The sequence below is a fragment of the Sciurus carolinensis genome, chromosome 19 (assembly GCF_902686445.1).
Source record: "Sciurus carolinensis chromosome 19, mSciCar1.2, whole genome shotgun sequence".
NCBI lineage: Eukaryota > Metazoa > Chordata > Mammalia > Rodentia > Sciuridae > Sciurus > Sciurus carolinensis.
In genome coordinates this window covers 13,071,162-13,098,957 of record NC_062231.1, presented here as the reverse complement: position 1 = coordinate 13,098,957, position 27,796 = coordinate 13,071,162, and the positions used below count along the sequence as shown (strand labels likewise).

The 27,796-nt window shown below is 38.8% G+C and overlaps 1 protein-coding gene across 8 annotated transcripts in view; it reads left to right on the top strand.

The window, feature by feature from the left end:
• Pparg (peroxisome proliferator activated receptor gamma) overlaps positions 1 to 27,796 on the top strand; it is a 139,383-nt gene that overhangs the window by 82,117 nt on the left and 29,470 nt on the right. For 7 of the 8 annotated variants that reach the window (XM_047535022.1, XM_047535018.1, XM_047535023.1 and 4 more), the window contains 3 exons: positions 7,209 to 7,436; positions 8,806 to 8,975; positions 18,759 to 18,897. In XM_047535022.1, the coding sequence (XP_047390978.1) occupies positions 7,217 to 7,436; positions 8,806 to 8,975; positions 18,759 to 18,897 (529 nt within the window). In that variant the 5' untranslated portion in view covers positions 7,209 to 7,216. Of the gene's footprint in view, positions 1 to 7,208; positions 7,437 to 8,805; positions 8,976 to 18,758; positions 18,898 to 27,796 lie in introns of those variants that run through there. The other variant, XM_047535026.1, reaches the window with a different exon arrangement.

The window sequence follows — 27,796 nt, the reverse complement described above, 5'->3', positions numbered from 1 at the left end:
GCTGAGGCAGGAGAATCACAAATTCAAGGCAGTCTCAGCAATTTAGCAAAAGAGACATGTCTCAAAATAAAAAATAAGAAGTATTGGAGTCTTAACTGGAGCAAATTATACTCCATGCATCTATAATTATGTCAAAATGAATCCTAATGTTATGTATAATTATTATGGACCATAAAAAAGGGGGTGCTGGGGATGTGGCTCAATGGTAAAGCACCCCTGGGTTCAATTCCCACTACCAAAAAAAAAAAAGATAATAAATTGGAAGTTATTTTCTTCTCTCCTTTTGAAAGCATTGTTCTATTGATTTTCAAGCTTCCAATGTTACTGTTGAGAAGTTCAATGCTGTTCTGATTCTCGATCCTTTATATGGGCCTTTTCCCACCTCTCTGGAAGTTTTTACAGTAATTTTTCTAGAAAGGGTGTTAGTCCACAGTTATTCCTTTCTGCATAGTTTAAGTATTCAGAAATCCTTTCTATCTTGTGTTTTATTGTTTAAACCATTATAAATCCTTGGCCTTATTGATTCTAAAGTTAAAGGAAAGCAGATGAATAACATTACACTTTTCAATTACCTATGGCAAAGGGTAAATATGCAGAGGATAATAACTATGTGTCACAGAGTGGAAAAAAAGAGTCACACACTCCAGCATAGGTTAGACCATCATTTCACAAACTGCATTCCATTAGATATTAAACTCCTCCTCATAGATTGCATATGGAGCCTTCCCTTCTCTTTTGTATCTCCTCATGAATCCTGAGCATATTAGTCAAAGAATTACTTAACCTACTTAACCTTGCTTGACCTAGCCTTTCCTAAATTTACTTGACTACCACATATTTTTCTTTTTAATTATTTTTAAAAGAGCATCATTAGCATGGGTATGACATAGCTGGGGCAAAGCCAGATAAGACACGAACTTTCCTGGCTCCAAAGAGCAGTTAAGCCCTCCAGTGAGGAACAGGGAGAAGCCTTGGACTCTCCTTTTCCAGAGATCTTTAAAACAGGACATCTGTTTTAGGCGTAGTCCTGTTTGAACAATAGGACTTTGCTGGTGTTTCTTCCTCTTCCTGTCCCCTATGGTAGTGTTGGAGGCTTTTAACCCACCTTTTGTATGACTGTAGTACTCTGGCTACTAGTATGTACAAAAATTACTACTACTGTTTATTGAGAACTTTCTAAGTATGCTAGTTGCCTTACATATGTTATCTCATTTAGTCCTCTTAACAGCTATATGAGATAGGCAATACTATTATTTTACAGATGGTGATAGTTAGGTACAGTGAGATCACTAAACCAGCAACCCATAGGGCAGGATTTGAACCCAGGGCATCCAACATGATACTGGCTCCTTCCTTCTTCACAATTAATGCTTTGAACAGCAACCTGCAAAAAAGCAAATATGATAGCTATGTTGTGTTTATTGTGTAAAAACTTGGACCAACATGATGCTTACTTTATTAGACTACTTAAGACTGTTCCTTAAACCTTTTGCTTAATTCAGAGTGTATTATTTTTTAGAAACCAATTCTGCAGCAGATCTGTTTCTTCTGCCTTTTATTCTGCTATAATCTGCCATCTGGTAAATGGTTTCTTGCATGAGAGTTTTAAAATTTGATGTCATTCACACATATTAATTAATTAAGACCAAACAGATCTGGATGTATGAAAATTGGCATAGATTCGAAGTGCCTTTTTCAACATATTTATATACAGTAACCACTTCATCATGCAATGCTGGGCTAGGGACAGAAAAATTGCATTCTTAGCCTCTCACTCTGTTCTTACACAGATCACTTTTCCTGGTTGTCTTTCCTCTGTCAAATGAGCAACTTGGATCATCTCAAAAAAGGCTTTTTCCTTTCTAATATTTCAAGGAGGATTTTTATCTCTGCATATTGGATATCATGATGGGAGAGGAATTAGATAATTCTCAGATCCATTTATACTGCAAAATGATTTACGCAAGTCAGTAAGGAGAGACTGGCTGGATAAACAAATTGGAACTGTATTCATGAGTACCATAACATTTCACTGAAGCAAACAAGAAGAGATTGAAAAATCAGTTGTTTGGTATCTCCTGAAGGTCATGTCCAAGAGGGCTACCAAGTTCTTGAGACTCCATGAAAGGTTTTTACCTGTCACAGAGTTTTTTGCCCCTCTCGGCACATTTCTGACTCTTTAGATTGCATCCCCAGGCCCTGTGCCATGTCTGGTCCAGCACAGGTCTTGAGTGACAGGTTATTAAAATCAATTGTTTTTAATATAGAACTGGAAGATGAGGAAGGGAAGTGTTTATCACACCAGTATTATTTACTGTACAAGGTTGAGTGTGGGCTGTGAAGCTTTCACCATCCAATACCTGACTGCTTGGTGTCTGTGCCTTAGTTTCCTCCTCTCTCTCTTGTTCCTTCCTCCCCTTCCCTTCCCTTCCTTCCTCATCCTTTCCTTTCTTCTCTTTTCCTTTCCTTTTCTTTCCTTTTTTGCAGTGCTGGGGTTCAAACCCAAGGCCTCACTTGTGCTTAGCAAGCACTCTGCCACAAAGCCACCTTCCCAACCTGTTTTCTTTTAGTAGAATTCTAAGTGTACTTGATTCATAGGACTATTATGAGGATTAAATGAGACAATTCAAGTACAGTATTTTGGCACAATCTTTAGCAAAGATTTAAAGTTCTGTTAATATTAACTAATGCAAATATTAAAGGAGATGTAACATTTCTCCAGCTACATGTGCATGTGTGTGCGTGCATGCGCATTGGGGATTGGGCCCAGAGCCTCACATGTGACAGGAGAGCGTCGTACCACTGAGCAACACCCTGGGTCACTCCCCAGCTATTCTAATAGTTTTTCTTTCCTCTTCCCAAGGGACTACATAAAACCCCATGGATAAACCAGCTACAGTTCTGGTGCTCAGTTTTGTAATATAGCACTTCTTCTGACCCACTTCCACTTTCTCAAACAGATTCAAGAAGTTACTTTATTCTTGTATGAAATCAATTCTGTTTTTGTTTGAAATCCATTACCTTTCAGAGTATTGTGGCACGTTTGCCCATTGACTTCAGTAGAGTTGAAACCAAGTTTGAAGGTCAAGGAGAAATGGCAGAAATTCATGTCCTTGCACACAAGGACTGCCTGAAGACTGACCTGCTTGAAATACACTAAAGGTTGTGAAATTGATGGGTGTACTCCGGGGCAACACAACTCAGTGTCACCCAGCTGGAAAGTTAAGACACTCACTGATTCCTGAGAAGGGCTGTTGTTCATGCAAATATTTTGTTCATATGTTCTTTCATGGGTAACTGCACGGAGTAACAAAAAACACCTACTCGACTTACAGCTTGGCAGCAACAGAAGCTTATGTTTTCTAGAGACAAAATGAGAAGCAGGTTTCCTGGACCCATTTCTAAGTCAAAATAAAGTAAAACACCCAGGGAAACCACTGCACCTCCCATCACTGTGGTCCATGGAGCAATATTGTTTAGGTCAAGGTGTCCCGGATAAAGGTGTCCCAGAGGAAAGGGGGAAGGGGAGAATAAGTATCTGAGCGATATGTTTTTGTAGAGACAGAGAGGAGAGCTGGGGGTTTTTTTTGTTTGTCTCTTATTGTGTCCTTTCTTCTTAGAAAAAGTGAGAAAACATGAGCTGGGGGCATAGCTCATGCTTGCCTAGCATGTGCAAGGCCTGGGTTCCATCCCCAGCACTACAGTAAAAGAAAACCTTACAGGATCCTAATCCTCCTCTTTGAGGGGAAAATGAGTGTACATTGTTGAGAGGGGGAGTTATATCTCATATTGTATTTTATATGTAATATTGAAGATTGATGTCTTTGGGGGGAGCTTGTCTTAGCAAAACTGAACCGTCGAGAAGGTATCTTTATCCTGCAGCAAAATGAAACCCCTCTTTACTCTTCTCTATAAAATACCATCACTCAATTGGCAAACATTTAGTAACAACAACCAAATAAAGACCTAAAGGGAAAGTTGAGTAAGAAGATGTGATCCCTTTGCTCCTGATGGGCCATCTCCTGGTGGAGATATTTATCCAAATCAGTCATTATGTCAGAGTTAAAGGAGAGGTACAAAGTGCTGAGGGAGGACAGAGAATGGGGAGTATTTTTAAGTTGTTCATGGAGGAACTAGCCTTTGACCTGACCTGGGCTTTGAAAGACAGGTAGGATTGCAGTATGTAGAGACGAGGGGTAGGAAGAAGAGACAGCAGCCTCAGGAGCCTACAGGAACAAAGAGGAGTGGGCCAGAAAATGCAGGGCATCTTTAACCTGGGCAGATAGCATGGTAGGGGCTGGGGATGTGGCTCAGTGACAGAGTGCTTGCCTCTCATGCAAGACAGAAAAGGTAAGTTAGGGTTGTGTAGGAGGGCCTCAAATGCCAAGCTAAGACACAGTAATTTATTATGGAGATCCACTTTTTTGATATGCCCATGGTAGTAGAGAACAAAAAAACAGCATTCTAGACAGGCATGGTGGCACTTGCCTGTAGTCCTAGCAGCTTGGGAGGCTAATGCAAGAGGATTGCAAGTTCAAAGCCAGGGTAAGCAACTTAGCCAGACCCAGTCTCAAAAAAATAAATAAATAAATAAAAGGGCTGGGCTTGTGGTTCATTTGTTAAGCACCCCTAGGTTCAATCCCCAGTACCAAAAATAAATAAATAAATAAAGCAAGCATTCTTTGAGGGAAGGAGGGGAGAATGAACAGGTGGAGCCCAGGGAATGTTTAGGATAGTGAAATAATTATGACACTATAAGGGTGTTGTATGTCATTATGCTTTTATCAATATTCATAAAACTATATAAGGCAAATAATAAACCTAATGTAGACTGTGGACTTCTGTTCATAATAGGGTATCAGTATTAGTTCATCAGTTGTAACAAGTATACTGCATGAGTACAAGATGTTAAAAATAGGAAGAACTTTCTGTGTTTTGAGGAGCGTAGTGGGGGGAGGGGAGAAGCTATCTAGGACCTCTCTGCTCAATTTTATGTAAAACTAAAACTGATCTTTTTTGGGGGAAAAAAAACTGCTCTAAAAAAAGTTAGGGCCATTATTTCTTTTTTAAATCCTTCTGGCCATGAAATGTACTACAAGTACAAATTTTTTTAGAAACTTCATATTTTATCGTAGAACTCTCATGAACTTTTCTTCACTCTATTCCTTGACACATAAGTGGCTATTTTCGTGTTAAAATTTTCCCCAGAATTTTCCAACAAAACAGACAACCCCTAGGGATGTGATTCCTGCATTAGGAAGCATGACTTTGCTTTACAGGGAGTCACTAAAGTTGTATATCAAAACACGAAACAAAAGTAAACCAGTAAGATAATGAAGGACCAATTTCTCCTGCAGCCCAGCAATCTTTGCCTTTGTTTCATTTCCCAGAATTCTTACAAGGCGCACACTCTACCTTTAACTCACTCGCTCACCTTCTTCCACATGCAGAAGCTTTTGCAGCAGGCATCATGAGAAACAGCTGATAAACTCACCTTTGAGGATATGACAGTCTCACCAAGAGAGAGATCCTTTGATAGAAAAATAACTGACACTAAGAAAAACTGATAAATAAGAACAGAGCATGCGGCAGAGGCGGGTAAAGTGAATGGAGTGACCCAGGTTGGATCGGTTTGGATGAATTTTGAAACACAGGCCACACAGATGGATGGGTGCCTCTGTCATTAGCAACACAGATTTTTTTTCCCCCCTGAATGTCATTGAGACCCAGTACGACCTCTAAGCTATCACCAGTGCACATTCCTCCTTCTGGTGTGCGGTGTTTACACTACAACACAGATAACTTAAGGTTGTTTGGGTACTTTTTGTGTAGATAGTCAGACATGGGAGCCCAGACAGTGCCTAATGAGTCCTCTAGGAGCCTCCAGAGCACATTCACAGGACTAGTCTCCTTATTTGTCTTTTCAAGACACTTTGTTTTTCTTATGAAGACCACAACTGAAATCTTTAATCTCAGACAAGAGTTTGCCTTTGAGAGTGGATTCCTTAGCTTTCTGCTTGCTGGGAAAAAGCAAGAGGCCCATTCCCAGATACCCTTTAGGAGAGTGGCTCTTCCTCTATAAATCTTTTTCATCAATGAGAGGATAAAGAGAATATACACAGAACAGGATTTCTGGTCCCTCTTGAGTTTGAATCTCTCATTTCTAGATCATGAATCTTGAGCAAGTAATTTAACTTTCCTAGTCCCACCTTCTTCTCTGTAAAGTGAACACAATATCTCAGATTACATGGGATAAGAGGTGGAGGTACTCGATCAATCAATCAGTTGCTTCCCTCCCGCTACCCTACCCCTTCTGCTAGCATTTCACAGCCATCTCATTCGGCTATCCATTCATTTTATTATTTAATAAACAAGTATTTGGTGTGTTATGAGCCACACACTTTGTTAAATGGTACAGATAAAACTTCAAACAAGATGTCATGGAATTTATGAGCAGTTCAAAATGGGGAGATGTTGGCCAAAGTTCCAGTGATGGAGAATGAATAAGTTCTGGAGAACACGTGTATCAGCAAAGTGACTAGAGTCAAGAATACTCAATTGCTAACCTTGAGATTTCATAACAGAATCAATCTTAAGTATTTTCACTTAGGTGATGAATATGTTAATTAGCTTGACTGTGATAGTCATTTTACAATATATATATTATTAAAATATCATATTCCATATCTTAAATATAGAATTTTTTATTTTTCTATTATACCTAAATAAAAGTGGAAAAACTAAATAAATAAAAACCATCAACAGACTTGATGATTTTTTTTTTCTTTTGATACTGAGGATTGAATCCAGGGGTGCTCTACCACTGAGCTACATCTCCAGCCCTTTTTATTTTTTGAGACAGGTTCTCACTAAGTTTCTGAGGTTGGCCTTGAACTTGAGATCCTCCTGCCTCAGCCTCTAGAGTCACTAGGTGTGCACCACCACACCCAAAGTTGATTTCTTGTGTAAAGAAGATGAGAGCTGGGCTGTAGGATGTTTATATGGATGTGCTATATGCAGCTAGACTATTATAGGGGGTGTCTTTTGAGAGACCTGCTTATAAAACAACCTGATCACACTAACAATGTGGTTATGTTCTCATGCCCCCCCTGTGATAATGTAGATGAGACTGCTTTGCCACTGTCTCTCTGGGTTCCCTCTGTGTCCTCCTAGACCTGACTGCATAAGTCTTCTCTTTTCCATTTCAGGAATTACCATGGTTGACACAGAGATGCCGTTCTGGCCCACCAACTTTGGAATCAGCTCCATGGACCTCTCCGTGATGGACGACCACTCCCACTCCTTCGACATCAAGCCCTTCACCACAGTCGATTTCTCCAGCATTTCCACTCCACACTATGAAGACATTCCGTTCACCAGAGCTGATCCAATGGTGGCTGATTATAAATATGACCTAAAGCTCCAAGAGTACCAAAGTAAGATGTTTATGTTCACTTTTTATGCTACTCTGACCCTGGAAAAAATGCTCCAGAGATTAGAACACTAGAGAGAAGGCATTTACCATTCATTTATTCATCCACTGATCAGCCAAATATTAGGTATCTGCGATATGCCAGAAAGGAAGGTGGGATAAAAATGTCCCAGATCCATCTTTCCCTTTGTCCTTTCCTGCCTCCCTCCTTTCTTTCCTTTCTTGCTTGCTTCCTTCTTAGCCTTTTCTGAGATGATTGCATCGCCATTTCTATCTCAGGCTGAGTCCTTCATTCTTTTGGTCCCTTTTAAGTTAATAAGTAACAGTTCAAAGTTATTGCATATAACTTACCATCAGTAAATTACTATTGCTATCATTCTTTTTTTTTTTTCTTCCTAACCTGTGATTTGTGAAATTTACATTGAAACCTGCCATTTTGGCTCAAGTTTACATTTTAACATTATAAACTTAAAATTTACAATTTAACGTGGCAAAAACCTGCAGATCTTCTTGCCGTTAACTCAATAAACATCAAAACATCAGGCTCAAGAAAAAACTAGAACTGCACTTTTCAAGATAAAGTATAATTTCTGTGATGCTGTTTCCTTGATCTTTATCTCATTGTGGGCTGATGTGCTGGTTTTCCAAAGCCACCACTGTGTAATTGGCAACCATTACTTAACAATAAGTAAGAACTTCCTGTATTTCTAGTTTTTTTTTTCTTAGATAAATAGTATACTTGGTTATATTTATCTATGTGGTTTTCAGTTTAGCCTAATATGGAAATTTAATAGGCCCAAACTTAACCAGTGAAAGGTAGGACTTGCTTTCCAGAGGTTTCTCCCACTGTCAAAGATCATTTTGCAAACTCTCTCTTTTGACTCACTGCTGTTGATAACCTGGGTTCTTACTTTCTTGTACCTTTCAACAGGGCACATGGTGACAGCATGTGTTTATTTTACTGGAGGGCCTTAAAAAGACTTCTAAAATGCAAGATTTGAATAAAATATATTATTGAATTGAACAGATGAATGCCTAGGGTAGCACATCCCCTAGCCTAACCAGCCACATTGTCTCAAATCCTCTTTGTTACCTCCTGAAGGTGTGGTCTTTCAGGGGATTGAGAGATTGTAGAACTTCATACTTAATTCCCGTCTCCGTTTTATTTTTACAGGTGAGGCTCGGAGGTGTTGTGACTGGCCTGTGATGCCAAAGCCTCGTGTTGTTTTCTGCCATAACCCCCAGGTTTTTTCATGTTCTGCAGTGCCTCCACCCTGACAGCTTGAAGGTGTACGTGGCGGCGACTGGCCCCGGTGCCTCTGCAGGATTGTTTTCCAGATGATAACGATCTTCTCGCCTCTTTCCCTGCACAGGTGCAATCAAAGTGGAACCTGTGTCCCCACCTTATTATTCTGAAAAGACTCAGCTCTACAATCGGCCTCATGAGGAGCCCTCTAACTCCCTCATGGCCATCGAGTGCCGCGTGTGTGGAGATAAAGCTTCTGGGTTCCACTATGGTGTTCACGCCTGTGAAGGTTGCAAGGTAACAAGAAAATCTCTCATCAGAAAAGTTTGCTGATAATGTACCTATTTCATTCCCCTTTGCAAACTCACTCCAAGGAATTCAGATCAAATTGTCACGTTTATTTTTTGGGGTGGGGGGCAAAACCCATTCTTCAAGTAATAGAATATTCAAAAAACTTGAGAAAACCTAAGAAAAGCAGGGTTGATTCACCCCACTTCCCTTTCTCCAAGTGGGTCCTTCTGCAGTGATTTATGTCAGCTCTTGCATCTTGCAGGTCTTTTTATTATTAGTTTTAACAAAGTAATTTGTCTAAGATGTCATGGCAAGATGGTCAATGAACTGGCACCAGGACTCAGATTTCCTGAGTTCTCTAGTGTGGTTTTTACTGTACCAAGTAATCTTTTATATAAAGTAAGGATTGACAAGTTACTTGCGTATGTTTATCTGTGATTCCTTAGAACGGCCCCAGTGGGTCAAGCTTATTTAGGGCCACATTACAGATGAAGCTATTATAGATTAAGGGCTTAGGGAGGCCACTCAGTGGTAGAGCACTTGCCTAGCATGTATAAGGCCCTGGGGTCAATCACCAGTACTGCAGAATAGTAAATAATAAGATAAAGAAAATAAATTTTGCATTAGCCAGCCCTGTCCAATGTTGGTAACTGGCAAAATGAGTTGCAGGATGTGGCTCTTACTCTGTGTCAACTCCTAAGCCAGGGCTCTGTGTTTCCTTATTCCAGTGTCAGTTTGAGCCATGTATTGTGGACAGGCAAAGAGGTTTAACTATTTCAGAAAGGAGAGACTATTTAATTCATATATTTAATAATGTGATACCCCAATTTATTAGGAAAATATGATAATGCACTCATTTGATATGCAGTCTTTTAAAATAATAATATAATTAACGAGTAAATAGTATTGAAAGTAAAGATATGCAACGGCAGTTAGGCTGGAGCTAGGACGTTTGGATTTCTCACTGGACAGTGGGACCAAAAAGGTAGTGAATTCTTACTGTTCTTACTATCCACCAGATTTTGGTTCGGGCGCTTCTGCATAAATCGTTATTTAACCACATTCTACCAAAGCATTCTCATCTATAAAACAATGGAGTTGAAGTAGATGATCACTACAGTCCTTTTAGTTCTACTGGTTTGTTATTATAAAGGCATCCTAATGTTTCAAAAAGAGACGAGCTGGTCATCACCTGTGCCACTTGCTCAGTTACCAGCCAGTCACATTGACACTAGCCCTGAGTGGCCTCATGTGTTGAATGACTTGGCTATCTTGGCTGTCCAAGCTCTGACTCACCTCTAAGTTCTGAATTTCAAAATGACTCCTTAAAATACTCCTGGCAAGAGGGGTGTTATAATTACTTAAACTTAACCCTTCATTCTATGGTTAGAACCAAACTCATATATCTCCAGTCTTAAGTGAAATCATCATACACAAGTCAGTTTTGTAAGATCTTGACGATAATAAGAGCATGTCATTTTACTGAGTTAGATTTACAGGCTTTTGAGTAAGTTATTGCTAAATTCTGAACCATATTTATCTAAAAAAAAGCATTCAGTTTGGGTCATGTTGATTAATGCACATTAATAAATAAGTGTAGCTGGGAATGTGGGTTGGTGGTAGAGCACTTGCCTAGCATGGCAAGCCCTGAGTTCCATCCGCAGCACCACCAAGCAAAAAAACAACAAAAATATAAGGCAGAAGGCAGAGATAGAGAATAAACATTTAAAATCTGCGGGATAGTGAGGCACAGTGGCACATGCCTGTACTCCAAGCAATTCAGGAGGCTGAGGCAGAAGGATTGCAAGTCCAAGACCAGCCTTAGCAACTTAGTGAAATCCATCTCAGAATAAAAATCGAAAAAGCCTGGGGGTTGTAGCTCAGTGGTAAATCGCCCCTGGGTTCATTCCCCAGTACCAAAATAACAAAACACCTGCAGAAAACATGTAAGTACTCGCCTACCATAAAAATCAACCAAACCAAAAACAGTTGAAGAAAATTGAGCACTGTATATTAACCCGTGATAATTTTCACATCATCCAAAATGTGGATTACAGAATTCCTAGAGTACAATGCAAAGAACATCATGTTCCCCTGCAGAGGAAAAATAGTCACCTATGTGTTGTAAAGATAAGAATAAGAAAAATGTTAATGGGACAATATAATTTGACCTCTCCAAGGGCAAGTCAATAGTTCTGAAAGTATGGCAAGAGGGGTGTTATAATTACCCCTCTTGTACAAGTGCTCTACCACCAACCCACATTCCCAGCTACACTTATTTATTAATGTGCATTAATCAACATGACCCAAACTGAATGCTTTTTTTTAGATAAATATGGTTCAGAATTTAGCAATAACTTACTCAAAAGCCTGTAAATCTAACTCAGTAAAATGACATGCTCTTATTATCGTCAAGATCTTACAAAACTGACTTGTGTATGATGATTTCACTTAAGACTGGAGATATATGAGTTTGGTTCTAACCATAGAATGAAGGGTTAAGTTTAAGTAATTATAACACCCCTCTTGCCAGGAGTATTTTAAGGAGTCATTTTGAGTAATTATAACACCCCTCTTGTACAGGGACCAGTGGAGGCACCTAAGACTCTTTCAAGCCATTCAGGAGTTTGAGAATGTTTTTGTAATAATATTAAATTGTTGGGCTAAGGGAGATAGCTCAGTTGGTAGAGTGCTTGCCTTGCAAGCACAAGGCCATGAGTTCGATCCCCAGCAACACCCAAAAAAAAAAAAATTGTTATTCACCTTGTTTCATTCTCATTCTCTCAGAAGTATAAGTAGAGTGCTCTTAGAACTACATGATTTGGGGTTATGACAGTAACTTTGATAACTAACAGCACATCTGCTTGTCTCTTCTTGGATATAGTAATTTCTCTGTTTTGGGTAGGGAATTGTGGTGGTCCCAGCTCCTTGGAAGGCCTAGGCAGGAGGATTCCTTCAACCCAAGAGTTTGAGGCTACTCTGGGCAACACAGTAAGACCCCCATCTCAAAATAATTATTTGTCAGTTTTAATTTTTAGTCTGAAAATTGTCAGTAGATATAAGCCACATAAATATATGTTCTTTAGGGTCTTCAGTAATTTTTTAAAGATTCAAGGATATCAAAAAGTTTGAGAACCACTTGTTACAGGGCATTGAGACTGAAGAAGTACAGTTGCTCATTCTTTGTCTTTAGGACCTGTACAAATCTGTTGCTACCTCCTGAATACAGCCACATTAGACCAATGGCTACCATTATCAAAGATGTCTCCTTATCACCAATGCTTAATGAAAATCAAGAAAATGAAATTAGTAAATGTGCTCGACTCATCTGCATGAATTTTAAAAGGTGCTTTGAGACCTGGGTGCAGTGGTGCACATCTATTATCCCAGCAGCTCAGGAGACTGAGGCAGAAGGACCGAGACTTCAACATAGCAAGTCTCAGCAACATAGCAAGGCCCTATGCAACTTAGCAAGACCCCTCAGAATAAAATTTTGAAAAGGGGTGGGGATGTGGCTCAATGGTTAAACACTCCTGAGTTCAGTCCCCAGTACCTGCCTGCCCCCCAAAAAAAGTGCTTTGGTAGTTTAATATTTGCCATTTTGGTAGAATGCAAGATATACCCATAATTAAAATTGAGTTGTTCATAAAGTTTCAGTTACTTATGGATTGAAAGGAGTAGTGACATTGCATATGATAGGTGTTGGTAGATCCTAAACTTTACAATGCCAATGAGGCAGGTTTGTATTAGTGATCCTTGTCAAAAATGGACAGTTAGGAATGAATAGATTGAGTTTAGATTAAAATGAAATAGTGGCAGATTCTTAGGTGTGTTAATATTGCAGACTTATGCAATATTAAACCTTTAGCTACTATAAGATAGATATGCCTAAGAGTTTGCAAAGCTATCATTTATTGATTACATATTAGACATGTATTTTTTATTTATTAGATTTTAGTATTGTATTAGTTCATTTTAATGAATGAATGAAATACCTGAGGCAGTGTACTTACGGAGAAAAGAGGTATATTTGGCTCATGGTTCTTATCCAAGCTCAATGGCCCACATCTGGTGATGATCTTCTTGATGCAGAATCTCAGTGCAGCCCAGGGTCCATCATGGCAAGAGACAGGGAGCATATTTGTGGGTGGGTGTTCTTGCATGCGTGGGCATGCATCTTCTGGTCCCTTTCCCTCTTCTTATAAAACCATCAGGATTCAATCATGGGACCTCCTTCCTGACCACCTTATCTGATCCTAATCTCTTCCCAAGACCCTATCTTGGGAATTCAAACACCATTGTTGAATTAGGTTGCCACACCCTTAATACCTCACAGGGGGATTACATTTCAACACATGATCCCCTAGAGGTTGCACTCAAACCATATCCAAACCATAGCAATCATATTTTTTAATCTTCAGTGAAAGATCATTTAGAACCATAGATTTACTTAAAGATATAAGAAAATCTACTGTACTATACAAAGTAATCTCCTTTTGTACTTCTATGTAGGACCCTACCTCAAGAAGTGTTTTGTGTGTGTATGTGTGTGTGCCATGTATATTAATTATACAGAATAATTTATTTCATTGTGTCGATGTTTATAACATACTTCAATCATATACCCCTCCCCCATTACCCTCTCTTACCCTTCCCTCCACCTCCTCTTCTTAACCCTTTCCTCTTCTCTGATAGTCTTCAGGAAGGATTTTAAATGTATTCCTGCCTACCTGTAGCAGCTCATTGATTGAGCTTCTCATTGTCCCATTTCATGACACACAGGCTTTGAATCTCATTGTTAAAATTAACAATGCCACTTTGAAGCCTCATTGTACCTGAAATTGTATTTAAAAAATTAATTAAGGAGGAGTTGGAAAAAGCTTAAAAGCAAGAAAAAAGGAAACAAAGCCCAGGAATCATCTTCTCTCAGACAAATGTGGAGACTTTAGAATAAATATATGCACAGAACCATTTTCTGATAGGGTGACCAAGGCATCTTCATCCCCCTAGTTCAGAGTGCATAATAATCTGGAGAGGAAGTTGTTGAAAGAATAAGAAAAATAAGAATGAAAGTTGAAACTGAACATTGTCTTATGTACTCTGAAATAATAGAGTATTGTTAGGGAGTTTCTTTATCATGAAGGAACTTTGGAGAAATTGATTCTGTTCTCTTTTTTTTTTTTTTTTTTTAAGAAAAACACTCAGTTATATCCTTACATCTTCTTCTCATTTCTTGGAAGAGTCAAAAGACAGGTAAACAATCGGTTATCATGAAGTTAGTGGAAAATAAAAACAGTAAAAGCAAGTTCAGTGTGTATGTCTAGATATATTCAGTTCAAGATTTTACATGCACATACAATATATAAGTGATACTCAGAATCATTGTTCTTTAGCATTAAAAGTGCCTAAATCTTCACAAAAAAGAATATGATTCACTTCTGAAAGGCACCATAGGAGTCAGACTAAAATGGGCATTATGAGGGTTAAACTTAAATAATATAATTCTCTTATCAATAAACCTTCCTGTCTAGCCATGCCAAATAACTGAGTACACTGTGATCCACCCCTTTTTCAGCACACCGAGCAGCATTTCAACCACTGATATTAATTTTTTAAAATGAAAATCAGAAGTTACAGAACATCACGAACTACATATGTTCACAGTGGCAAAAATCAAAGTTTTTACCAACACTTTTCAGTGCACAAAATTCCTCTATTAATCCATGGGAAAAGAAAACCACAAGTTTGTAATATCCAGAGGTCCTCAAACCTTTTGAGAATTAAAGCAGCTTCTACTTCCAGCAGACCCTAATTGGGACATAACCTTTGAGATACTGCTGATCTCATAAGAGGTCTCCAAAACATCAGCATCAACAATGACACAAAAAAAGATGAACAAAGCCTAGGTTTTGAGCCAGGAGCTGCAGGGACACTTGGAGGGGCAGCTTCCTCCTGACAGACTCCCATAGAGGTGCCAGGGTGCACCCAAAGACAGGTACCTATCTCAGTGTTCTGAGCCATCAGTGAGGAGGTGCTGAGCCTGTGGTTTTGGGTTGAGTCAGGATTATCAAGGGCATCTGAAAGTTGTAAGTCAGTGGCATCCAGCAGAAGCATTTGCAAAATCTCCTCAAAGAAAAGAATTATCAATGTGGACCCTACAGGATTTCCACAAAGTCAGGAAAGTATTCTAAAATAAAGTATTTGCAAACACACAAGAGGGCAATCACCTTGAATGGAAATTGATCAAAAACAAAAAAACTTATATAGATTACCCTCTCTCCTCTATCCAAGGAAAGAAGAAATTAGGGTTGCCTAAAAACAGAATACAGAACAACTGCATAAGAATTGTTTAAAGAAAGAGGGTGGGCCTGGCTTGATGGCTCACTCCTATAATCCCAGCTACTCAGGAGGCTAAGGCAGGAGGAATGCAAGGTTGAGGCCAGCCTCAGAACTTAGTGAGACCTTATATCAAAATTAAAAAGGGCTGGGAATGTAGCTCAGTGGTAAAGCACCCTGGGTTCAATTCTCAGTACCAAAAAGAGAGAGAGAGAGAGAAAAGGAGGAGAGTGGAATCACAGCAATGAACCAGCAACAGTAGACTATTAGGAATTATCAGGCAGATTTGCAACCAGATCAAGTAAAACTCCTGCAAGTTAAATATGTAGTCATTGTAACAAAAATTCAGTGGAAGCGTCAAATAGATACTGGACCTGGACACAGAAAAAGATGACAGAACTGAAAAATAGATGCAAATAAATTATCAAGAATGAAACTGACAGTGTCTTTAAGAATATGTCCTTTTCAGGATTACTAGAATTTGAAGCCTTGTTTAGTTTTTGAAGGGTTTACAAGGTCTATGAATAACTAAAAAGATACATTTTCTTCACTACTCAATAGAAGAGTGCAGTGCTAGACTGTTCCCACTTAGGAACTTTAATGAGAAACGTTTGTTTTTCCTTGTGCCAATGTAATTTTATATTTTTGTGTGGTCTCATCTGACTGTTGTTCTGATTTCCACATTTACCAACACTATCCGTGAATAAATTAATGACAAGAAGATGGAATATACAAAAAGTTCAGAAGAATAGAGTAAGAAGTCATCTAATCAGAACTTCAGAACCAATGAACAAGCAAAGCAGGACTCAGAAAACACATCCAAGAAATTAAGGGGAAAGAAACCCATACCTACACTCACTGTAGAATAGTAGAGGCAAAGAAAATACATAAAAGTGCCAGATGCCATGGCACATGCCCAGCAACTCAGGAGACTGAGGTAGGAGGATCACTTGAGACCAGGAGTTTGGGGCCAACCTTACCAACACAGGACAACCCTATCTAAATAGAACAAAACAAAAGAAGTCAACACCAAATGTTGGAAAGAGACTAGAATTTTCATAAACTGTGGGAGTGTAAATTTATGTATAAGCACTTTGGAAAACAATTTGGCATTATCTTGTAAAATTTAACATTTATACATGGTACATTATAAAAACTCCATGCCAACGTAACTCTTGTAACATGTACATCGTAAAATATTTACAAGGATATTTACAGAAGCACTGCTTATAATAGCAAAAAATTGGCAGTCATACTAGTAGCCATCACCATAGGAGTAGATTAATAAATCATGGCATAGTCATAAAATGAAATAGTATATAATTGTGAAAATTAATAAGCTATACAACTGTAATGCACCAATAAAAACATATTAAAGAAAATGAATAAATCATGACTTTTCACCACAAAGTGAATAAATTTTAGAAACCAAATACTAAATTTATAAAAATAAAGATTCCACCCAAATTACATGTTGTATGAAATTACTCAGAGCCTCAGAACAAAAGTAATGATACAAACATTTAGTTTTACATGCTACCTGATAAAATTGAGTTGTCTAGAGAATAATGATTGCTTTATCAAGGGGAGGACAGGGAGCAAGAGTTAGAACAATACAGAAATAAATGCAAGCTGCTGGTCATGATTTTAAACTTAGAGTTAGATAATAGGTTCATGTGTGTTAACTCCTATGCTTTATGATTACTAATTTTTTCATTTGTAATTAAAATTATACTTAATCAGAACAAAAAAAATTAAAGGAAAAGAGCATGCCCGTGGCCTTGTAAAGTCTGTCACATTTCAGAATCACCAGCTCTCAGAGATGGGTATGCCTTTCTCATCCTTCAGGTGCTCAGGTGAGGCCAGAAGGGAAGTTAAATGGCATGGGCATCATTTTTATCAGAGTGCCGTTATAGGTACTGCTTATGTCTAGGGCTAACGAGACAATCCCCACCCCAGGTAGCTCATGATTTTAATCGAGAAGCAAAGGAGGGGCAGAACAAAAACCTTAAACATCATAGGTAATTTCTGTGATATTTCAGAAAATCATAAGTGCTGTTGGAAACCAGACAAACTATAACAGAATAAAGGGGATCACGAGTTCCTAAGGAGAAGCGGGTAGGGACAGGTCATCGTATCAGTTAGGGTGGTTGGGGCTCATTGAGAAGGTGAGATATTTTCAGAACTTACATTGAGGGTGATAGGCAAGTGTATACAGGTTGAGCGTCCCTAATCCACAGCAATCCAAAATTTTTGAGCACCAACAATGATCCCAAAGAATACTCAGCCTGTATTTAGAAAAAGAACTTTCATTTGAGAGAAAGACGTCGGGAGTGACTTCAACGATTTCTGGCTTGGGCGATGGATAGAATGGAGTCATAATCATTTACAGGGGATGATCAGGACTTCAGTTTTGGACAAGCTGGAGTGGAGATGACTGTTGGGTTTCCAAGTAAAGATATCAAGTAAGCAGTAGAACATTCGCGTCCAGATGTCAAGATAAAATTCTGGAGAAAGTCAAAATGCATGCCAGTGGCAGAACCAATACCAATTCAACATTTTTTGTACCAAAGAGGACCTGATCAGTTAAGGATTAAGTTTCATGAAGATGAACACAATAGAAATGAGTAGGAATCTGATAACTCCCACAAATGGAATGAGGAGACATTTCTGATTGCAAATTTTTCTCACTTATCTCCAAAAGATGTGGTAAAGAGAGCAGAAAATCCACTTTGCCCCAAATGGATATATTTGCCATTTTTAGATAGAGTATTTTCTGAGGATTTCTGTATTACTTGTCCGGTTATTTCCTACTATCTCTTTCCGTCTGTAGGCTCTGACAGTGGGGCTCTCTTTCAAACATACAAATAAATGAAGCATTCAGCAGGAAATTATGCAACATAGAGAATTCAAAAAAAAATTTATCCACATGTGGATTTTTATTGGCCCCAATCATGTTTTAGAATGAAATGATTCTAACTTTGCCAAACTGTTTAGCACAATTATAAAGGCTGGGGCCTGCTGTTGGAATGATTTGCAGAGAGACTGGACTGATTACATGGTGTTTTATTTGCATTACATTAAATCCAGAGCACTTCTTAGAGTAGGCTGGAAAGCAAACACAGAGCCAGGGTACACTAAGTGACATCAGTTGGACGTGCTCAGTACATCTGAGAGCTAAAAAAGCACACTAGAGATCCATCCTCAGGTTTTGGTGTTTTTTTGTTTTTTGTTTTTTTTTTCTTTTTTTTAAATAGCAAACAAATAGAAACAAGTTCCAGAAAGACTAAGGGACTTGCCTAAGGTCTCCAGTGGGTAAAACTGTTCTGAAAACCTGCCTTTTCTAATACCCAGGCCCATGTACCTCTAGCTATGGGTTGTCACTTCCAGATGTCCCAAAGACTTAAAATTTACTTCTTCTTTTTTTTTTTTTCCTCCCATCTCCCTTTGCAGGGTTTCTTCCGGAGGACCATCCGATTGAAGCTTATTTATGATAGATGTGATCTTAACTGTCGGATCCACAAAAAAAGTAGAAATAAATGTCAGTACTGTCGATTTCAGAAATGCCTGGCTGTGGGGATGTCTCATAATGGTAAGTGAGCACTTGTCACCATAAACCTTGTCATACCCTGGGTAGCTGCCAGGTCAGTGGGCACCAGGGCCCCTGATAGAAATGCATACAGTTTTCCCACAAAACGTCAGGTTTCAGAATATCACATGCCAACAAGACATTTCTCATTTAGGTCAGTGATTTTAAACTCTCAGTATAGAATCCTCTCTGTGGATGAGTCTTGGCAGTGACGATGGGAGAAAAGATTTGAAAACCTCGGGGGGCAGTGGGCAAAACTGTACTGTTTTAAAATAAAGGCAGTGATTATTATGATTAATTTTATGCTGCTTTAAAACAATTATACTTAATATGTTTCAGCAGTTTCTAAGTTAAATATAAGAATCTTGACGAACTCTATGAATGGAATTTTAAGTGACATATCAGAATTTAGATTTATGTACTTCTTTTTTTGTTTGTTTGTTTGTTTCTTTACTAAGCAAAGATGAGTATAGCTCTGTCCTTGACCTCAGAAAACAGGAGGATTACAAGTTCAAGGTCAGCCTCAGAAACTTAGCAATAAAAAGGGCTGGGGATGTCACTCAGTGAGTGGTAAAGCACCCCTGGGTTCAATGCCCAGTACCACAAAAAAAAAAAAAAAAAAAAAGAAAAAAAAAAGTAGAGAAAGAGAGAGAGAAATAAATTTAAAATCATTATGGGTTCAAGAGATAAAAAATTCCAAAGTGACCAAATTGAATCCAGAGTTTCATTTCACTTGCTATCTTATTTTCCCTTCCTCCATCTATCCTTCCTTTGTTCCTTCCTTCTTCAGGGAATCAAACCTAGGGTTTTGCTCATGGTAAGCACATACTGTACCACTGAACTACATCCTCAACTCTGATCTTGTCTTTTCTTTGCTTTCATCTTTCTCAAAACCAATCTAGTAAAAATATAATTGTTGAAGTCAATCCTCATCTATATGATTAATTTTTTGTTCTGTAGTGCAGATGTTTGGTTTTCATGATGGAAATCATCAAGATATCTGGGAACCACTAATTGGTTGATACTCTACCCTTTAAAAATAGTTTGCAGAATTAGATTCATTAGCATGGGTCAGTTCCTCCAAAGGCAAGAATCTCTTATGAATAGAGCTATCAACAGCATTGGACAGGATGGGAATTTGGTCCAACTTTCCTCAACAGTTGACCACATCTGCTTTGTACAACTGCAGTCACTGATTGCAAAATAATTTGCTGGTTAAATTCCATCCATCTCCTTTTTATTTCAAACCTCATAAAACATAAGGGAAAGTTTTCAAGTCAAGAGAGCTCTCTCTTTTACATGATGCAATCAAGTTGCAATAAACTTATTTTATCTTTATGAAGAAACCCTGGACTCTAAGGTCATTATCATCAAGATAGCCTAGGAAATCCTGCCCATTCTACTCATAATGCTGTTTGATTTTTGCCAATTAAAAAAATTGTCACTTCACACATTCATGTAAATATAATTCCTAGTAACTTACAGGCACCACACACGTCAATGTAAAACGTTTCCTACTGTTTACAGGCACAGCAAGCATTCACATAAAATATATCCCTTGTTGCTTATTGTTGATAGGCAAATATTATTTATAGCCCAACCTACTGGCTGGTGGTGTAGCTTAGTGGTAGAGTGTGTGCTTAGTGTGCACTAGACCCTGGGTTCCATTCCCAGTCCTGAAAAAAAAAAGCAAAGTGTATGTAGAATGTAGAATTACCTCCTCCCAGAAAAGTCACAGTGCTACCATAAACTTGATAACAAGGCCATCTTTTGACTTCATGTAACAATTAGGTTGTTCTATTTCAAGAGAGAGGTAATCTTGATGGAGTGTTCGGCTCTTCCATAGGCAAGAAAAAATTACGAGTTGGATATCAGTTCATGAGAGACATATGTAGCTCAACACTTAAAGGATTGCAAACATTAGTAAGAAAACCCCTCCTTAGAAGAAAGCATCTGTATGCTCTGGACCCAAGAAAGGAAATGTAGTAACTCTTGATTCGTATTACCTGTTATTCTGATGAAGAAAACATTTCTAAATACAAAGTCTCCTAGGTGGTTGTAGTCACTGTTTAAAATTCATAACTTTGGGGATATAGCTCAGTGATAGGTCACTTGACAAGCATGCAAGAGGCCCTGGGTTCAGTCCCTAGTACTGCAAAACAAAAACAAAAAACCTCATTACCTTGTCCAATATAAGGCAATAGTAATGATGTTTCCATTCATATATAATGCCTTTTTAAGTTACCAAAAGAGATATCTAGTATTTTGCCAAAGATCAGCACCCAGCTATTTTCACTGTCTACAAGAAAAAAATGAACATCCCTCAAGTAAGTTCACCCCATTGTATATCACTATTATTTGTGCTCTTTGGTATCTATTTAATCCATTCAGTGTATTTGAAAGCAGATTCTGGAATAATTTTCAAAGAATCCTAAGGGTCCTGGGGGAAACAATTGGAAAATTATGAAATCAGTGACCACTAAATTCTTTCAACTTTGAAATTTCTATTGTTCCTTTTAATCAGAAAACCTAACTCACTGAATCTTTCCTCTTTTTTAAATTTTTATACTTAAAAAAGTACAGCCCTTTTTAATTTTTTTATTTTGAGACAGGGTCTCACCCAGTCACTTAGGGCCTTGCTCAGTTGCTGAGGTTGGCTTTGAACTTGTGATCCTCCTGCCTCAGCCCTCCGAGTTGCCCCCATGCTCAGCAAATTTTTCACTTTTTAACCAAGTATTACGTATCTTATAGATAATTCTGCAGTCTTTCCATATTGCCCAAATACATAGGCATCTCATTTGTCAGTTGCATGAATTTGAAAGTTTTCACCTGTTTTGGTGCCATAAAAATATAATGTACATGCCTGAATCTGGCCTCTATGTTCTTATGGATTCCTCAGCATTTTAAGGCAATTAATTTGATGATGATTTAGTGATATAATCCCAGACTACAAATCCAAAGCAGGCTGGGTTAGAAAAAATATAAATGTTATATTCGGTTATGTATGAAAAGTTAGTCAGCTTTCCATCACTAAAAGAGATACCTGTGGTAAACCAACTCATACAGAGAAAAGGATTGCTTGGCTCAATTGTGGGGATTCTAGTCTATGATCAGTTGTCCCTGTTGTTTTGGGCCTGTGCAAAAAAGCATATCATGGCAGGCAGCACCACTCATCTCATGGCCTAGGAGGAAAAAAGAAGAGGTAGGGATTCAGGTTCCATGTGTCTTCTTCAAGGATATGCCCCCAGCAACCTAACTGCCTCCCACTAGACTCCACCTCTTAAAGGTTCTACCACCTCCCACAGTGCTACTGACTAAGGATCCATCCTTTAACCTACCAGCCTTTAAGAGACATTCAAGATCCAAGCTGTAGCATATGGTTAAAACTCTTTGGATAGAACTTTCATCCTGCTTGTACCACATAGCCGAAGCATTGCACAGGAGTATGATTTTAGAATCTTTCCATTTGGAAACTGGCTGTCTCTCAAATATCCATTTTCAGCAGTGGGTACAAAAATCACTCAGGTATTGGATTGACCGGTGTGCTCACAAACAGTTTCTTTTTGTTGTTCTCCTATAAATAATCAAGAGAAATACACACACTAAATATTTTGGTTACTAACAATCCATCATTTCTAGACAACGGGTCAGTCCGACTGATTGCTCAGAAGGCTTCCTGAGTCATTCCAAGCACAGTCAACTCCATGCCCCGTCTAGACACCACCTTTAGAGCAAAACTCAAAATGAAAACAAAGCCAAAATAAAGACCCACTTCCTTAGCTGCCCAGGAGTGCATGTCACTTACCAAGTGATGATTGCACCAGCTACTTCTTGTCAGAGAAGCTGGCAGCTATAGAATCTTGATAAAAAATACTCTCATGGATCACGTTACTTTAAGTCAGATGGGTGCTTGCACATGTTTTTAGTTTTTTCAAGTAGTGATTTTTGTTCTAAAAGCCCTTAATATTATCCATCTAAAAGCCCTTAATATTATCCATCTTTTTTACTGTGTCCTCTTTAAGAAAATAATTACATCACTAAGAACTTTGACAAGTGAATGTTTCATATTCAGAGCTGCCTTTCGTGCATGAACTGAATAGTAGTAAGTCTAGGGTAAGTTCGTTTAAAAATAATCTGAGAAAAGATTGGCTTGGGATCCTTAGGAGTCAGTTCAGTTACATTTTCCCTATAACTTTGAAATTTGATTTTTTTAAATTATACTTTTCATAAGTTTAAAAATTACTGAGCATTGGGGATTCAACTCAGAGCAACTGCCTACCCTGTGTAAAGCCATGGGTTTAATCCCCAGCATCACTAAAAAAAAAAAAAAAGTAGCAAAACCTTAGCTTTGCTGACTATGATGTCCAATGATATAAATAATGTGTTTTTTTTTCTTTTTTCCCTTTTAAAAAAACTGACTACTTTAAAAGATAGTTTCTCAGTGACATCATCAAATATAGAAAAATGGTTTTGCCAATTTTTGTAGCACTCAGCATTTTTAAGGTGGTTGTCTCAATGCATTGAAAATAGCTCTAGTATATATTGGGAAAGAAAAAAGGCCAAATGACAAATGTATTTCAAGTTAACCTAATACTTTTTTTCTTTAACCTTTGCTATGGTTTAGAGAAGTGCCCTCTCAGAGGCCTGTGTATGAAATAAAGGCTTAGTTGCCATCCTGTGGCACTATTGGAAAGGGTAGAACCTTTAGGAGGAGGGGCCTAACACAAGGAAGTTAGGTCATTGGGGGCATGCTCTTGAAGACAACACTGGGGCCCCGCCCCCTCCTTCTCTCTTTACTTCCTGCCCACCATGAAGTGAAGGAACCTCTTTTGTCATGCACTTCCACCATGAAGTATCACACTTCCACAGGTCCAGAGCAACAGGGCCAAGCATCCTTGATCTTTGTGATAGGAAAGAAAATTACCCAAATGTTAACTTCAGAAAAGGCAACAGAGTCCTAATGCACAAGGCAGCTCCATCACTCAAACCCACATGTCATAGATGATGGTTCACAGAGGAGCCCCACCTCCTTCTCCCATTCCCACCTTCTGAGCAAAACTTAAAGCAAACTGCTTTGCTGTTTCTGGGAAGATACTCTATGTTTGTAAACATCTGGGCCTCTGTAGATCATGCCCTTATGTTCTCTGACAGAAATCCTACCTGGCATTCGAGATCCAGTTCAAATGTCTTCTCTTCCATAAGACTTTTCAGATTCTCTGTGCCTCATCTTCTGCATGATTTATCCCTTCCTGGGACACCATTTTCTTCATTAAAGGCAAGGAAGCAATAAGATCTATGTGACTAAAAAAAAACCACACCACTGACAGTAGCAAATGAGAGAGGGAAAAGACTAGAATCAGGGAAGTCCATCAGAAGATGAATGCTATGCTAGGAACACTAAAAGAGTGAGGCAGAAGGAAGTGAGAGAATCTGAGCAGTGACCAATGAATAAAAGTGAGAGGAGAGAGTCTGTCCAAGACTGCTCAGGGCATCTCATCTGGGTGATGACAGAATGGATGGACCAAGAAAAGAACACAGGAAGAGGAGATGGTTTGAAGGATAATGTTAAAATTTTAGTTTTATTTGTGTTTAAGGAACATCAGGCGTCCGTGTATAAAGGAAGACAAGAAGACATGAAAAATAAAGATCTAAATCTTGAGAAAGAGAAAACAGGAGTCACTAGTACCTGTTGTGAGTTAGGGGGAAGATGTAACTAGGAACAACACAATATAAGCCAAGGAAGGGGGGCCCCATCAGAGAGATCTGGGAAATAGCAGAAAGTAGGAAACCTAGAACAGAAAAACCAGGATGAGAAATTTTATTAAGTAAAAGGGTGGAGATGGTCCATTATATGGAAAGTGGGGGAATGCTGCTAATTCAAGCAGATTGAAAATGTAGAAGAGGCCCCTGGATCTGGCCACGAGAAAAGCATTCAGGACTTCCAGAAGCCAGGTTTTGGTGAATTCAGTGCAGCAAAAGCTAGATCACAGAGGGTTGGAGAGTAAATAGAAAGTGACAGACACAGAGAGGGAATATTACTCTTTCAGTAAGTTCAGTGGTAGAGGAAGAATAGCTACAGGGCAGAAGCAGCTGGGTAAGAAACGTGGACATCTGCTGGGGGTAAAGGACAGAGCCAGTCAGGGAGCACGGGAGAGAGATTCCTCTGCGGATGTTTCCTATCTCCCCTTCTGGAGGCATCCTTTCTGTCCTCATGTCTTCCAGCACAGTCTGTGTGGCACAGTGTCTTGTATCAAAACACATACTCAGTGAATGAATTGGATGATATCATTTTAGCCTTCAGACTACTAGAAATAGAGCTAGAAGGTGAGGGAAGGTGAGGTAGTGGTGTTTCGCACATTCCTGCAGACACCTCAGTAAGTGTTTAAATATCCTCTACCAATAATTAGAAACATGCTACCCCTACATAAAAATAACTTAGTATTGGTGGTAGGGTTGTTCTTTCTTTTACTTTAGAGGAACTAAAGAGTCATAGTTATTGGACTGCCAAGTCCTGCAAAACCTCACAATGCACAAATTTTCTTTTGTTTTCTTGTTGTTGTTGTTGTTGTTGTTTGGTTTTTTTGTTTGTTCATTCGTTTTTTTGTTTTGTTTTGTTTTGTTTTGTTTCCTTCAAGAGATGTAGAGAGCCCCAGCTCAGTGGTAGAGTGCTTGTCTTGCCAGGCCCCCAGGACTGCAAAAAAATAAAAAAGGCAGAGAGAGAAAGGTAGAAAAATATAACCTGTTAGCAATAGCCATGTAAATAGCAACAGTGTTGTCTTATTTGGATACAAAAGAATACCATAAAAAGTGGGAACACTGACCAGGAGAGGTGACTTACTCATTGTCAAGGCCTGACATGGTCACAAATTCAGTGCCTTAGATGTTGAAAGACAAAAATATTTTTGATAAGATACAACTTGTTTTATTGTGCTGTTTTCTATTGATTTCTTGTTTTGGGAAACCTGCATTGTTAACCTTTGTAATTAAGTAGCTTTGGGGCTGGGGAGATAGCTCAGCTGGTAGAGTGCTTCCCTCGCAAGCCCAAGGCCCTGAGTTCAATCCCCAGTACTGCAAAAAAAAAAAAGCTTTTGTCTTTAATGTTCCTACAGGTAAGTAGGTATTTTGAGAACATGTCTATTAATTGTCTCTTAGTGCTATACCCAGATCCAGAAAGCAGGATATCTATTTTGTGCATTTGGAGTTTGTTATTCGGTAACATCAGGACAAGTACTCAAGGCTGAATCTGTCCTCTGCTAGTAAGAGTGTATTTTTTAAAGTATAAGCTATTATAGTTTCACAGAAATTAATAAGTCTCTATCAAACTTAGTCTTCCTATAGGGAGCCTACTGAGTCTGATATTGAGATTTTTTTTTAAACCAAGATACGGAATTTTCTGTGGGTTTTTTTTTTAATTTTTTTATTTTATTTTATTTATTTATTTTTGCAGTGCCTAGGATCAAACCCAGGGCTTCACACATGATAGGCAAACCATTTACCACTGAGTTCTGCCTGCAGTCCTCTTCAAGTGATTTATAATCCCAAATATGAAACTGAATGCCAGGTTTCTGGTAGTTGCTCTGTGTGATAGGTGCTAGATCTGTAGAACAGAAAGAATGTGTCTTTTTACCCACTTAGGGCCTCAAAATGTAGAGAAAAAAAAAGAGCAGAAGCTGGGTTTGGTGGTATATGCTTGTAATCTCAGTGACTCGGGAGGCTGAGGCAGGAGGATGGTAAGTATAAGGCCAGCATCAACAACTTAGCAAAACCCTGTCTCAAAATAAAAAATAAAAAGGGCTGAGATGTTCATCAGTGGCAGAGCACCCCTGGGTTCAATTCCCAGTACCACAAGAGGGAAAATAAAGAGAGAAAGCAGAGTATGTTTCCAAGTACTATGTGTCACAGACATTTGTAGAATTTAGAGCTAAATATAGAGCTAAAGGAAGGAACCTTGAGAGATCCTCTTTTCCAAGTCCCCAGTCTATAGATTAAGTAATTGAGGACCAGAGAAGTGAAGTGATTTTCTGAAAGTCATCCAGCTGGTTTGTCACAGAGCAGAAACTAGAAAGTGGACTTGCTGACTGTGTGGAGTACAGCATTAGTTCCATTGCCTCCCAGAAACCAAAAGTTCTCACACCGTGACTCACAGCACTATATGGAGCATTTTCCTCTCTCTTAAGTTTAATCATCAGTGGTAGAAGATTTGGAAGCATATACTTGTATGTGGGCACACTCAGCCTTTACATTTCTGGTTCCCAGTAGAGAATGTTCATCTTCTATTTCCAAACTCTAGAACTTCTAGGAAACAACAATACAGCTTCTACAATGTCCCTCATCCTGGGTCACTCAAAAGAGTAGGAACTAGGCTGGGGATGTGGCTCAGGGGTAGAGCTCCTGCCTAGCATGTGCCTGGCCCTGGGTTCCATCTCCAGCATGGAAAAAAAAAAATGCTCAACTAAAAAATCACCATTCCCTAAACGGAGGGATAGAGATAAGTAGATTAGTTTAGGTTTGGGGTTTGTTTGTTTTTTTCTTTATCTGTGGGGAGAGCAGTATGCCCTGGCCAATATTCTGATCTGTAATCTGCAGCAGCCATCGTTGTCCTAGGCTACTTCAGCCACAGTCATAAAAGCAATGCTTATGAAGCAAGACCATCTGCCAGGCATCTTGCTAACCTCTCCTGTGCTTTCTGTCATGTCCTCATGTGGGGTGCATACCTAGGCCCAAATAGGACCTCAAAGCAACACCACAAAGTCAACTTTTTCCCCTTAAAAAAAAAAAAAAAAAGGAAGAAAGAAAGAATATAAGCCAGGTATGATGGTACACTCTTGTAATCCCAGCTACTCAGGAGACTGAGGTAGCAGGATCACAACTTCAGAGCCAGCCTGGGCAACCTAACAAGGCC